The sequence below is a fragment of the Aptenodytes patagonicus genome, chromosome 1, assembly GCF_965638725.1.
Source record: "Aptenodytes patagonicus chromosome 1, bAptPat1.pri.cur, whole genome shotgun sequence".
NCBI lineage: Eukaryota > Metazoa > Chordata > Aves > Sphenisciformes > Spheniscidae > Aptenodytes > Aptenodytes patagonicus.
The window spans coordinates 88,287,559-88,302,933 of NC_134949.1; the positions used below are offsets into that span (position 1 = coordinate 88,287,559).

A 15,375-nucleotide genomic window follows, 5' to 3' on the forward strand; every position below is an offset into this window, starting at 1 on the left:
GGGTCGCCTCGCCTGGCCCGCGGGTCCGCCGGAAGGTCTCTCCCTCCCAGAGGGCGCTGCGGTGAGGCCGGAAGCTACGCAGCTCTCTGGGTGCGTGCGCACTGCCGTCGCCAGCCAGCGCTGGGCAAGCAGGGAGGGAGGGAGGGAGCGGCGCTCGCGCGCCTCGGGGCCGAGAGGAGACAGCGCGGGGCCGGGCCGGGCCGGGCCGCGCCGCGCCGCGCCGGCAGCAGGTACGGGGGGGGGGGAGGGGGGAGAGCGCCGCCGTCCGCGCCGCCGGGAGGGGGGGAGCCCCGGTTTCGGGCCCGCGCCGCGCCGCGCCGCGCCCAGCCGGCGGAGGGGGGGATAACGGCAGCCGGGCGGTGAGCGGGGCCGGGCCGGGCGCGGGAGGAGGGACGGGTCCCCGCGGGGGGTGGGCGGGGGGCGCCTCGGCCCGGGCTGCGGGTGGCCCGGGCTGGGGGTGCCGCCGGCTGCGGGAGCCCCCGGCCTGCGCGCGTGCAACAGGCGGGGGCCGCGCGGGCGGGGCGGGGCCGGCCGGCGCGGCGGGAGCCGCGCGCGTGGGCCGGGGCCGGTCGCCTCCCGCCGGCCCCGCGCCGCCCGCTCGGGGAGAGCTGTCGGGCTGCGGCCGGCGGCGGGAGGAGAGGGGGCTCCCGGGAAGCGAGCGGGAGGGCGGCGGGCCGGGCCGGTCCTGCCCCGGGAGTCCCCGCGTGGCTGGTGGGGCGGCGGGGCTTGTGCCGGTGGCGGGCTGCGCTCCGCGGGAGCGCCGCGCTCTGGCTTCGGAAGTCGGCGGGGCGGCTGCGGGGAGTCTGAGAAGTCCGTGCCGCAAGGACGGGCGTCCCCGGTGCTGCTGCGTGCCGGCGGGACCGGCCGTGTTGTCCTCTGGCGGGACGGGGTGTGAGGAGGGGCAGTGCCGGGTCTCGAGGGGGAGGGGAAGGGAAACTTTCTCCTGGGTCTTCCAAGCTTGTCCGCTTTTTTTTCCCCTAGTGATCTTAGTCGATCTTACAAAAGCTGTACCTTCTCCCTGCGAGCATCACCTCATAGCCTCGCTTTATCCCGGCTACAACATTCTCTCTCTGACTGCCTATATGTGACGAAGGGTTTGTGCGTTCTCTGTAGCCGTGGTGGCCGTTTCCAATTGACATGTCTCCGGAGACCTTATAACCAGCAGGAACTCGGCCCATTCATAATCTTTAAATTTGTATTGCTCGTACAAGAATACACGTAATGATGATTTTAAGCTTTGCCTCTTGAGGGCGTTTCACGAAAACTGAAACTCTGGGCTGAAAAGATAGGTCATGAGCTGTGAAAATACTGGGCTGCTGTTTCTGCAGAATTCCCAAATGGTGCTGAATGGTTGTGTTTAATAGTCCCTTTATTCAAACTGCTGTTTCTCTGGATTTTTTTGTTCGCTGGTGTATTTTCTGCTCTGACTGCTTGATGATAACGAAAGAATTAACAAAGTTGGGATATGGCTATGGGCTATCGGAAATGGGATTGCAACTTTATTCCTAGAAACTAGATTTTTTTTAAAGCTATTTTGTATATACCTGTGGCAATTAATAGTTAGAATAGAACGGTTAATAGAACACTGTGTAAATAACTTTATTCCTAGAAACTAGATTTTTTTTAAAGCTATTTTGTATATACCTGTGGCAATTAATAGTTAGAATAGAACGGTTAATAGAACACTGTGTAAATTAATAGTTTGAATCAAACTAATCTTTGGTGTATCTGTCCTTGTTTTTATTGTAACTTCATTATGTTGTTCTCACTGCAGCATTACCACATGCATTGACGTGTGAACTAGCTCGTTCAAAACAAGTTTGTTTCTACTTGAACTGTGGTTGCAACTTTTAATTACCCTTTAGACGTACCCATAGGCACAGGGAAAATGAAGAGTAGCTTGAAGCATGGTAACATAAGATGACATGCGAGATAGAGGCTTTTCTCAGAATGGGTTCCCTTGTCATAATCTTTCAAACAGATGCCGTGATGCTTCACTTCCAAGAAACATGGCTGTTTGGGGGGCTTAGGATTCTCCCCCTCCCCCCAAAACTTCTAAACAGAATCTTTGTCGCATCCCATCTCTCATTCCAACACTGTACCGGGATGTTTACCTTTTACTGTCAGTGTGCCATCCATTGATTTTTTTTTTTTTTTTCCTGATGTTACGTTCTCTGTGTTGATGTCTTCAGACCTGGCTCGCTTATGTGGTCCTGTATATTTAGCTGACTGCTGGTTCCCGGAGAAGTCACAGTTTAGTCCCTTTGTAAAGGGAAAGGCAGCAACAGCCCATGTCAGCAGCACTGACCAAAGACACTATGAGAACTAAAAGTACTACAGTCAGACGTTGTAGCAGTTTCTGAAAGGTTCTTTATAGAGACTTTTAAGTGTAAATGTTTATTTAACCAGATTGTTTGATAGTCTTATTTCAACTTCAGTGTTTCAATACAGTGCTCTCTTCTCTTCCCCCGCCCCCCTTCTGTTGAATAAGCTAAAGTGAACAGAATGGTACGTTTTGTTTTAGACTGCCCTGTATCTGCTTTGATATCTTTCTGTTTGTCTCCTTCTCTGTGAGATTGTGGAATTCTTCTTCTGAAGTGTTTTACAAGTCCTGGAGGGGGCAAAGTGGGGGGCTTAACTCATATCCTTAAGAAAACAAAAGGAAACTGTACCTTTAAAGGCAACAGTAAAGAAGTTGCTAGGTTGGAAAATGTAACTTTCTGGCAAGAGGTGAGAGGTTGATGGCTGTAAAACAGTGCCCTCCAGAAAAATGGAAATCAAGTCTATGTGAAAAAGCATAAAATATAGCAGATTAAAAAAAAAAAAGTGATGTGAATTAGGGTTAGGGTTTTAATGTACATTGGAAACATAAGGGGAAATAGAAGAGCAGCAGCAAATAGCTAAATTGAATGGATTTGTTTAAATAATTCTGAAGGCCAAAGGGAATAGGGGTGTGAGGGAGCCTAGTAGGCGAGGAGCAAGTCAAGAAAAATAAAAGACATTAAAGGAATTACTCACTTGATGAAATGTAGTGAGTGGCTGAAATATCTAAACAGGAGGTTCTGGAATGATGTAATGGACAAACAAGAAGTTAGAAAGACCAGACCACCTCTTTTTTTTCAGAGAACAAGAGTGGAAGTTGAACTGATATGAAAATTATCCAGCTTCATACTAAGGGGCTAAAGCCTAATGGAAGTTCTTGTTGAAATAATATAATAATACTAATGAAAAAAAATGCTGATGTAAATTGCAGAGATAAGGGGCAGCGATATGATAGCAAGTCAGGTTTTTTTCTGCTCTGAAGAAAAAAAATCCATCCTTAGTCTGCTACAGTTTTTGAAGTCTGTCAAGCAAGTAGTGGATTAAACTTCTCTATGTTATTTCCAAGAATGAATGTGGGGTTTTCGACGTACAAAATGCCAGCAGTAGGATGCAAGGCCTGTAGAAATATCAGTACTTTTAAATTATTTTGAAGAAGGTAGAGAAACTCTGGAAAACCAGCAAAAATAAGTTTAAACAAAACACTTGGTGAAAGCCTCTGATAAATATAAAATCTGTAGAACAGTAGGGCTGGAAATTATATTATGCCACCTCATGAATGTCTTGAACTGTATTAAGCGTTGTGCAGGCTTAATAATTCATTATGAGGATAAGAAGTAGAGGTAGTCTAAGGCAGGTGACAGACAGTAGATTTTCTTTCAACAGAATTGGTTTAAAAAGGAAGTTAGTAGTAAGAGGGTATGAAAAAGTGGTAGGAAGTAATGGTAGATTGGACATCGCGTTATCAGTTGTGTTAATCCATTAATGTAAGACAGGAGTAAATGGAGCTCAGTGACATAGAAGAAATTTTAAATTGGGATAAAGTGAATACTTTCTTGAAACATAATTAATGCTTAGTGTTATGAGGAGGCAGAAGCTAAAAGCATTAGAATTAAAAGAAATACGACTGTATTCCTGGATGTATATAGAGAGTAATGGACTGAGTTTTAAGAGTATGCCGTAAGACTTAAGATTTAGCTAGTCACCAGCTGCTGAAAGCTTCCTTATGATCTAGAGTAATTATTTTCTCTTTTTCTATTTTTATTTGGTAGTTCAGACTGCTTGCCAGGCTCAGCAGTAGGGATTCATATGTTCTGTGAGAAACTAACCAGTTTGACACACACAGATCTTTACTTTTTTTACAGTCTGGGCATAAAGTTGAGATTATACATAAGTGATATGCTGATTTTAGAAATAAATATCCTGTGGCTAAACATCCTGAGTGTATTTATCTCCAAAGAAGGCATTGTAAGCCTACCAAACCTAGTGCTAAGGTTATACTTGAAAGAAAATGCACCTGTTTATATATGAAAATGTCATTTTGGCAAACAAACCACCTTTTGGTGGCACAAAAAACACAACTTACCTTTAAGTAAAGTCAGATAATAATGTGATTAGTATTAGATTGTTGTGATGTGTTTTTTGTCTGAAGCAGGATGAGATTGCCTCTTAAAAGATGCAGGACTCCTTCGTATAGCTTCCGCATGATAACCTCTTTAACTGCCTGTGTCTTCTTGTTTTACCTTTTTTTGTATTGCAAAATGATCAGAAAGGAAAAGAGGTGTGTTTGTGCATGTGCTGTGTGTTGGATTTGAGAGCTTTTGGTAGGAGGGGTACTAGGTGTAAATGGGATGAGGGAGGCAGAGAGAGAGTCGTCAGGCTTTAAAGTTCTTGTGGTTTTTGGCTTGATGTGGCTGATACATCAGTATTATGTGACTCTTTCGGTTGCTGATGTCCAAAGCTAGTATGAAATCAGTAGAATTTTGACTTACTGTTATTTTGTGCTTTTGCACACATATCTTCTATAATGCTGAGTCACAGCAACCAATAAATTTCTTGAAGGCAAAATTGTCATCGGGGAGGCATGAGGTAGGTTTGGTTTCAGTGCCTTCTGGCATTTACAACCCCAAACAAAAGTTGCTTGAAACTACAAAGTCAAATTAATTAATAATTTAGTTTCTTTTTAACCTAATTTGTTTTAAAGTGTCTGGGATTTCTTATTTTCATGATAAGAAATGCTGAAAGGTGCACTCTCATTCTCTTGTAAAGAATGTTTAGGGCATGTTAGGATGTTAGAAATGTTAGGATGATTTTTCTCCTGACAGATGATGACTGTCAAATGATAGAGATGTTGTTTTTCAAATGGTCCAGTTTTTCGATATGATCTTACAGAAAATACATTGTGGGTCAGCTCATTCTGTAAGTGCAGGAAGGATGTGCTGTAATCTTAATCAAAATACAAATGAATCTCTGCTTTAAAAGAAAAACAGATTATGTTTTAGTTTGGCACACAGGCATAATCACTTTTGTTATTTTGTGTAGGTGGGCACGTTAAAGTGAGGTTATTTTTTTTAATGTTAGTATTATCCTGTGTGTCTGAAAAGTTTAATTCCCCGTCACTAGCTGCTTTGTTTTATGACTTGTGGGACCTTTTTGGTTTGAGGTTGATTGTGGACTGTGGGGTTATAGAAATCAGGATGAGGTTTTTTTCATTTAAACAGATACATTGCACTGCAATGACTTTGAATGCAGTAAAGGAATTTTGTGTTTGCAACTCAAATCAGAAAGTCTCAGTTAACAAATTTGAAGATGTTTTCCTTTTAAGTTGACCTGGCTTTGAGAGTCAGGTTTTTTGCCCTCTTGCTCAAGTTAAAAGCTTTCTGGAACTTTGAAAGCTCTATCTGCTGCCTCGTTAGGTCAAAATGGACCTTTAAAAAAACGGAACTCAAAACATCTTGGAAATATCTTTGTGATAGCAAATGTGTAGTGAAGTGCTAGATATGCTGTGTATAATCTTTTATTGACACTCCCCCACCCCACCTCCCGTAAAACTGTTTTCCAATAAACCTTGTAAATGCATTACTACTTAATCTCTTCAGTGGTGTTTCTTCAAAAAAAAAAAAAGAAAAGGCATAATCCTTAAACTTTTAAAAATTGACTTAAGTGCCCAGTTGTGTGGCTGTCAGTGCGCTTAACTGGTAGTACAGGCTGATGTGTTGGATCAGTTTCTGAGACAGCACCAAGTGTCAAGTAATTCTATTTCTGTTAGTGTTTTTTTTGCTGCAACCAGAAATACGCTTCCTGGATTTTCTTATTTTGTTTCTTTCTGTGTGTTTTTTAGTGTAAAAAAGGATGATCAGGGGCCTGGCAAGCTGGTGTTGGCCTGATTTTAGGCAAGTCTCTTAAAAACCTATTTTTTGCAAGCACAGAAGATCTTTCTGAACGTTACCTGGGGGTATACTCAATTGACCCTTTAAGTTTAGTCATTTTGCAGAAATACCTTTCATATGGTGGTTGTTCATTTTTATTTTAACCACCTTTTCAGCCCTTTTTTCTTTTGTGGAAGATGAGGAGGTCACATTGTTGAAATGTGACATCCCTACAAACTTGGACATCAGGTATCCTCAGCATTGTTCAGATAACACAGTTTATTTTCTTTTCTCCTTTTTTTTTGTTTGCTTTTGAGCAACAGTCAATATTGAGGCTTTTAATTTGTCTGTAATATCATGTTCCATATTGTGCAAAATTTTATGTCTTTTCAGGCCTTGCGTTAATTATCTTAAGTTTTAAGATTGTTCTCATTTTTAAGCAAGTACCAGTCCAACTTGCCAAGTGGCCTAGAACTAGAACATGCCAAATTTGCTATAGATGAGGTGGATTAGTACTTGGTTTGCTATTTCATAGGTTTATAAAGGTGCTAGAACAGAAACAATTGTGAATTAAGGCCTACTACTGGGCATGGAAGAAGACTAATAGGACTAGGAAGCCTGCAAAATAAAGCGGATTTGAAAGATATGGAGATGGGCAGCAATTCCATGAAGAAGTTCCCTTCTTCCAGTTTTTGACAGAAAGTCTGTAAAAGTCTGAACCCTGTTTCAAGGCTATATGTTCTATCCGTGTTTAGCTACGAGTCTTATATGTAAAGATGTACATTCAAATGTTGCACTTGAAGCTCCTTTAATCTTCTAGCCTTTTGGATAGCAGAAAGTGGTGGTTCTGTTTCTTCTCCATCATTTTTGTGTGATGGTTGCCCTACGAGTGTGGGTCCCTGCTATTCTGCATAAACTGCAGTCTGTCATTCCTGCTAGTGAATAGCGCTTGTGCCTGCTGCTGCAGCTTTCCCAAGCCACAGAAAATGAAATTCACGTGATCATTTTGTTTCCTTGTTAGTGCTAGGTTTTGATACATCATCAGCAAAACTTACTTTGCAGGTTTTTACAAGTACTGTAACTGTTAATTTTATAGTGCCTGTGAGACCTGTTTCCCAATCCCATTTTACAGCTAGAGAAAGTTAAGCAAAGGTTTTAGAAATCGTCTGTGTTGTGCTTGAACAATAGCTTTTTGTAGTTGAGATGGTTAAATATCCTTTCCTCTAGATGTCCTGAGCTTTATAAGAGTCTGAAGACATTTGAAATTAGGAAGTAACACCCCTGTCCCTCAGGTGATGTGGGTGTTTGTACTGATGGGCATTCCCATAGACTGCTGTAATCCGGTATGCTTTGTCAAATAATTTTGCAAAAGAAGCAGATACAGCCTCACCAAAATGTTTATCTGGTTGAGCCGGTTTTTCAAACAACAGGAGGTGGCAGTGAAGAGAGAATTCAGTCTGCTTGTTTTCTTTATTTTCTTTTTTCCCTCAGATAACACTGACAACAGTGTAGAGACTTGGTGGATGTGTTTTCATCTCTCTAGGATGATGACAAATGTAGGATGTTGCTCTGTAAGTTTTTCCAGGGAAATAGCATTAATCCCAGGTGATAGTTTTTATCGTTCTACGCCCTATGTTACTCATGGTTTTATGATGAAGAGCTTTCGTTGTCTGTCACCTCCAAGAAAGCTGACAGTTTACTTCCACAAGATTTAAATACTTCTGTTAGCATCCTGAACCTCTTGCCTTAGAATTGCCAAAAAGCAAATTAGAAGGGCATTCCAAAATCTACACTTCATGGGGAAAAAAACCAAAGGCATTTGTGGCCAAAACGTTGGATTTGTAGGGAGCATGTTGATGAGAGTAATGAATGACCAAATGCTGCTTTCAGGGGAGTTTTAAATTGGATAGGTTTTCTAGTCTGTCACTAAGAGTGTCAGGAGATGATCCATCCTGTAATCAGAGCTCAATGAATTGCTCAAACATCTGTCCAGGCTGTACTGTAGGTATTTGGCATGATGTCAAGAAGCACGATTGTGAGGAAACTTTAATTCTCTAGGAGGTCTAGAGTCCTATGGCAGAGCCAATAAACAAACAAAGATCTCCTTGGAAGTAAAGGTTTTGTAGTGTAGCTGAACCATTTCTTACCTTGAATAATTCCAGCTTCTCTCACTGCTTGGAGTTCCATCTTGACAGTGCCGTTTCTGACATGGGTTGTCCTTTCAGAGCCAACAGTGCCTCTCGTATCTTTTCACTGTCTCTCTGGCAGCAATCTAAAGGAGACACAGCAGTTTGAGGGTACGGTAGAGCTCACAAGTATGCCTCCAGTGAGTCCTTTCCTTCTGACAACTGCCTCTGTTAGGAAACATAGACTGGTAATATGTCAGATCATGGATCTTCAAGATAACATTTTTAGTCACTTACACTGTTTCTCTTCAACCTCGTTGTCCACCTTCATTTTCAAGTCTTCCGATATATTTCCATTGGAAGGTAGAATTTCTTGTACAGGTCTACACTTCTGAAATACTTCTTTTTTTTTTTTTTTTTTTTTTCCTTATTCCCACCCCTAATTCCAAAGAAGGAAGGTTTGTCTCTGACAGTCTTTAATAGCAGCAGTGTATTTGGTAATCTTAGTCTCAGTCATCTGGGTTATATATATACCATTATGCAGGCCTTGGTTTGTAAGGCCTTTATTTTTACATCTGGATACCTCTGACGTGTGGAATATCCAAGAGTATTAGTCACATGGCATTCCTTCTGGCAAAGTCCTTAAGTCTAGTGACAGTGATAACTGATTTAAGAAGGCAGCAAGTTCATTTTTGTTCCTATCTAGATGGTTACTTGGGACAAGGTAGGTCATCACAGTAAGTGACTCTGTGTTTCCCAGTGCCTCTGAATTTCTTTGACTTGATGAGCAAGGAGAAATGCAGTACTTTTCCTTTCTCCTAGAAATGTGTGCTTAGAACACATCCACATTTGGTAGGGTACTTGTCTTGATCAGCGAAAAATTTGGGGATCATCATTTCCTTAGGGAAATGCAGACATTCAGGAATAGATGGTGTTTTTAATTTTACTAAAAATCATTTTTTCATGGCAGCCAAACTGAGGAGGAGAAAGCAGCATATGGGGTTTGAGTGGTCCTGCACAAAACCCCAAAGTATACACCATGAAAAGTCCTCACCAGGTCGCCAGCGGTTTTTATCTGTAGACAGGAGTATGAAAAAAATGTGGAAAATACTACGCTATCTTTAGGAAAGAAAAGATGGGTAGAACATTTCCATGACAACCACCACAGATTTTCACCCGAAGTAGCATTAATTTTGATAGTTCAGAGAAGATCCAGGGTTTGCTATGGAGAAATTACCATGGGTGAATTTAAAGTGACCATTGAAAGATTTTTCAGTTATGCCACAACAAAGCTGCTGAAGATGAGTGAGGCAATTTGAAGTTGTTTTGCCTCTGTGGTTTAGTCTGGGGGAAAGGCTGCATCCTGAAAAATGGAAGAGGAGATTTATAGCAAACAATCCTTGGATGACTGTAACAACTAACATAGGATTGTTGTATTTTCAGTCCTAAAAAAATAATTTGTGTGCTCACACTGAAGAGGTCTAAAGATGCTAGCAGTAGATGCGGGCCACATGAAATCCTGGATGTGGTCATTGAATTTTTCACCAGTAGCTGGGGAACCAGTAAAAGAATGATCAAGAAAGAATTGATTTTAGGAGATATTGAGGATATTACAAAAGCTGCTTTTAGAAAATAACTTTGGATTTAATAGTTATACAGGTTAGATAGGCAGGTATATAAAATGGGTATGTGGCTATGTGTTGGGATTTTGTTTACTTACTACCAGTGAGGGACTACTATGAAATAAACTATTGAGCTCATTACTAGTTGAATTGATAACTTCTCAGTGGTGAAGGGAGCTTAGTTTTTTCACATTTAATAGAAGAAACTGTCTTCCCAGTCATTTGGTGGTAGGAATTTGTAGGAAGGCTTTACTCCCAGGTAAAACACACTACGCTATTTTGAAAGGATTTTAAGCTTACAGATTACTCAAAAAATAGAAGAAGGTGTTAGTCAGCAAAGTGAGCTGTCTTGAAAGTCGGAAATGAGCATAGCCAAAAGTTGCAGCTAACGCTTGTAAAGGGTGTAATAAATAGAAGATAATTCTTGTGAAGCCGTTAGGTAGAGGGGTTGAGGTAAAGTCAGAGAATTCAAGTAAATCCTGTGCCTGTATTTTCAATAAATGGAACGATGATGTTAAGTACAACGGGAGAGGGCTAATAGAGCTCTGAGAGGAAAATGAAAACTATTACCTTAAAGTCAGAAGCAAAATTAATGGAAAGAAATTAATACGCAAGTTGGGAGATGAGGGGAAACTAGGTAAATAAATACAATAAGGAAGAATATGCTAAGGAAACTTGCTGATGATGAAGTTGGATGGTGTCATTGATGTTTAGAAACACTGGAACATCATACGGAGGAGCTACATAATAGAAATGAGGTGAAATTCAGTATTAAGAAATGAAAATGTTCCCTGTCAAGGATTTATTTAAATTAAGAACTTTTAGGTATTGAAAGTGAAGGTGTGAAATGACCACAGGAGCTATCAAAGTCCTGAAATCCCAAATAAAGGCAAATATAGTCTTGTGAGTTTGAGAAGACATGTTCCAGACAAAAATGGAGAATTATTAATAATGTCACGGAAGGCCTGAGATCTTACCTGGACTGTGGTGTGTGCCTGTGTTTGTTCATGCTCAAGGGCAGATTGGCTAGAGTGGCTGCAAAGCTGTTTTCCTGTTAGGCGTGTCCTTTTAGCTCATGGTTGTCCATCTGGTACTCGGGTTCATTTTGCTGATTCTAAAATATACCAAATATTTCTTTCAAAATGTTTTAGAAACAAAAGAAATTTTGTACTCTGAGTATTTGTTAGCCGGGCTTCTTTTTACAGTTAAAATCCAGGACTTCCCCAAATAGTTTGTATGTTTAATATACAGGTAGTAGTCACTTAAACTAAAAACGGGAAGAAAATGTTATTGCCAAACATATTGTAAGAAACATGAACACTTTAAGCTCAGACACCTAAACACAGGAAGAAAGGGGTCTCTAAGCTGTTAAGAATGATGTGGGGAACTTCTGGCGTTCTGAGATTTACCTTTTTGTAGGACCTTTATTTAAAAAAAAGCCATTTCAGGAAGAGCCTTTTCAGCAGAATTAGGCTGCTGAATTACTTACCTATACGCTCAGGTTTTTATGTTGCATTCAGTGCAATCTGTGACTGACTGATCTTGAATACAGTAGTTTTGTGTCTCTTAACAGTTTTTTAAATCTCAGTTGGCAGAATACAGTAATGCTTGAAGTGATGCCCGAAATGTCTTCTGTGAAAGTCAGTTCTGATCATCAGAATTCTTATAAAAGGTTGTCAAGTAGCAGCAACTTAAAAAGAGGCTCTAACAAGAAGCGTGTTTGGGTATCCTCTTTTTTTTAATCTCTTAAAACACTTTGTGCTAACTGAAAGAAAAAGAGTTTAGAGTAGACTCGATTATACCTTTGATGTATTTTAAATAGGAAACCTAAGCTGTTGAGAGTCTGTATACACTCGTGTTGCTCCATTTTAAAGTAAAAAGTGCACAGGAGATCATTTATCACCTGGTAATTCTGTGCTTATGGAATTTGAGCACTATACCAGCTACTAGGAAGAAAATTAACTCTATCCCAGCCAAAACCAGGACAGTAGCATATTTAATACAACATGTTAGGGCATTTGAAAGAGACCTTTAAAAGCCCTGTGGAGTAACTTTTTATATAGTATAGTTTCCTAAATTTTGTATTACAGAGTTGCAGATATTTACAATGTATTAGAGATTCTGCGTCTGCATGAAGATGCATGGAAGTACCAAGATGTTTAGAATTTGGTTCCCAACCTTTTTTGGATTTAAAGGGGGCATGTAAGGAGGGAAGTAGCAGCAGAATGGAGCACTCAGAGTAGAGACCTGATCCACAGCCCATTGATTTAAGGGGGGCGTGGCCTTTCCACACAGTTTTATAGCTATTGTTTTATGCTAAGTAACTCCAAAGTGCAGCATTGTACATGTGAAAATCATCATGGGTAGCTATAAATGCTGATCCACTTGGAAATCATAGACTGAAAAAAGGCCCGTCTGCATGAACAGTGGCAGGATTAGAGGCTGGGGGTGGGGAGGAGGGGAAAAATAGCACTGCTTTCTCTGCAGGAGTGAGCGTTTTCAGTGGTTAAACCATCCTCACCTAAAATTTCTCTCTCCATTTCATTTTTCTTGTAGGCTGTGTCTGGATAGAAGGAACACAGGGTTGTGTTGAATTAACTTAAAATGTGGATTTGGAGTGCAAAAAAGCCACTGTACTGACTTGCAAAGTGAATTAAGCTAAAAAGCAGCTAAGACCCCTTCACTTCTGAGTGAAGACAAGGGAATATAATTAGTTTGGCTAATTCTCTGTGTGGAGAAATGTTAAGATTTATTAGTGCAGGTTTTTTTTTTAGCCCAGGCTGTATACTCTGCCTTATAGATCTCAGTTCTTTCTTAATAAAATATTTCACTTATTCATGCCTTGCAGCCTCAGAGAGTAATATAAAAGTTTGTTGGTCTGATGTGAAGAACTGGCACACAGAAGTGACGATTCTGTGAAATTTTGTTTTACACCTTCTAAGTTATTGGAAGTTAGGTGACAGGATATAGGAGGGCAGTGGCTGGAAGCGCATGGCTACAGAGATTAAGAGAGGGAGACAGAATGTAAAATGATGTGTTATTGAAGAGTAATTCTTTTCTGACTTCTCTTTTTAATTGCATTGTAAAGGAATCATGACGACCTCAGGAAAAGAGAATTTCCGACTGAAAAGCTACAAGAACAAATCTCTAAACCCTGATGAGATGCGTCGCAGGCGGGAAGAAGAGGGTCTTCAGCTACGGAAGCAAAAGAGAGAGGAACAGGTACTGTACTACAGTTGCAATAACCATAACCAGTCCTTGAACAGTCTTGTCTTGCACTGTCTCTGGCTCTTTGCTTCTCCCAAGCACCTTCTTAGTTGTTCCTGCCCTGCCAAATTCATACATAGTCAGTCTGAAATCAGAGTCACTTGCAGACTTTACTGTCTCTTCTGCAGGCTCTACAAAACTTAGTGAGTGCTCCTCATTCACTCAAATGTAAGATTGGCCAGAGCAGCTTAAAGATGATATGAGCAAAGCTGTCTGACCTTGCACTGAACGTGACTGAGGAACTCCTGTTTTGCTTTTTGTTTATGGGTTTTGGTTTTTTCTTTTTTTTTTTTGCTACCTGAGTTGTGGTGGCTCTAATCTCTGTTCAAAGAATGGCAAGCTGGGGTGAAATGGAAGGAAACATTGCAGCTGGAATAGGAGGAGGAGAAGGTCTGACCAAGTCCTTATAAGTTGCAGTAATGATTTTCTTGAGGGAAGAAATAATTTGTTGACCTGATTCTTCTCAGTTTTCTGTCTTTTAAGTTTCAGTTCATTTATGAATTTACAAAAGTTCATGCTATGTTTATGCCTCTAAGGCTGGTACCTTAAGTAGTGGATTTAGTATATGTTGTAAGCAAAATGATTGACAAAAATGCTTGGAAATGAAGCTTCTCTACCTGCTCGTGTCTTGCTAGTTCTCACTGCTTCATTCATGTTGCAAAGTAGCAGGTGCTCTGCAGGTTTAATCAGGAAACAGCAGCAGTGACAAGACATGATGAAAACCATCTTCTGATAAAAACCAGTAGCACTGAACAGTTCTTCCGTTTGTTCTTGTGTTCACTGGAAGCTTTAAGGGATTGGTTCAATTTCAAACAAAGTTATAATGAAGCCTTTTTCATCAGTGTTGAGGTTTCTGGAGTTAGAATGAAGATAGTAATATGCTTATGTTTGGAATGGCAGGTCAAGTCTGTAATCTGTTCTGCTTAATACTGTTTTCGCAGTGTCAATACCAGATGCTTTCAAGGAAAGGTAGGGGAGAGTTCTGAGAGGGAGTGGCAAGACTTGTTGATTTTGCTCAGTATCTGCAGGTAGCATTTCCAGACTACTGGTAGCACAGAATGTCGTTGGTCTTACTTTGTAAAGCCATTACTAAATTAGGAAGACGATGAGTCATTTTCTGTCTTATCTGTGCCTCTGACCTGCCTTGGACCTGATTACCACAGGTTGGCTAAATAAAGTGTGTGGCAGTATTTCCTTCTGTTAAGGAAAATTGTTAGTCCTAACTGGACTAACAGTGGAGCAGAAGTGGAGTTGCAAGCAGAGTCTGCAGCTCTACAATTTCAGACCTTGTACAGGTACTTCTCTTTTATGTATTTGGCACATAGCTCATTGAAGTTTGTTTAAAGTCCCCGTTTTTTGGGTTTTGTTTGTTGTTTGTGTGGTGGTTTTTTTTTTTTTAAGCTGAACAACCCCACAAAAACAACGTCAGGCCTCTGAATTTTCACGTATCTTGGCAATGTATAAATTTTGGTTTAAGATTGTATTTGAGCACGTTTGTTGAGCTTGAGTGGGCATATCATACAGTGGCTTAGAAGGAATAGCATTCCATAAGGATGCCTATCACTGACCTAGGGTTGCTATAGACTTAGCAGTTTTACATACTGTTTCCTCCCCATCTTCTCGGGAGACGAGTAACAGCAGGTCTGTGTCAGGACTCTGTCTTGCCTATCTGCAGTGGTGCAAATCTGACATGGCTCAATGCTGGAGTCTTGCTTCCTGAACTCAACAGGCCTAGCAGCACCCCCAAAGCCATCTTGTCATTGCTAATGTTTCTTCCAATGAGACAGCTGAATTAAGGGGAGAAGCTGTAGCCTCTCTAGCTCTCCTCATGACATCTCAAACTGGGTACCTTCTCGAAGTGGTAGCAACCAAATTCCGTTCTTCCCAGTATAATTTCAATCCCATGTGATCATCCTCCAAAGCCCTCTTTTTGCCACCGTAACTCAATTATCCCAGCCTCTGCAGGCGTTCTACAAAGATCTGTTATATACAGCAATTTTTCAGGTCTTTGAGCCTCAGCATCCTCTGCAAGAAACCAATTGTCTGGAAGCTAGAGATAGGTTGTAGATGGAGGGGGATGGTGAAGAAGAGAAGGGAATATCAGTGAGAATTTTTCAGAAATGCTGGGAACCAATATTCTAGCACATTGCTGTTTTCATTTACTCTATGACT

The 15,375-nt window shown here is 41.1% G+C and overlaps 1 protein-coding gene across 2 annotated transcripts in view; it reads left to right on the top strand.

Annotated features, from left to right (window-relative positions):
- The first annotated feature begins 69 nt into the window (after positions 1-69).
- The window catches only part of KPNA1 (karyopherin subunit alpha 1), a 65,060-nt gene continuing 49,754 nt past the window's right edge, over positions 70-15,375 (top strand). Inside the window, exons 1-2 of one of the 2 annotated variants that reach the window (XM_076347701.1) lie at positions 70-90; positions 13,025-13,158. In XM_076347701.1, the coding sequence (XP_076203816.1) occupies positions 13,030-13,158 (129 nt within the window). In that variant the 5' untranslated portion in view covers positions 70-90; positions 13,025-13,029. Of the gene's footprint in view, positions 91-174; positions 231-13,024; positions 13,159-15,375 lie in introns of those variants that run through there. The other variant, XM_076347711.1, reaches the window with a different exon arrangement.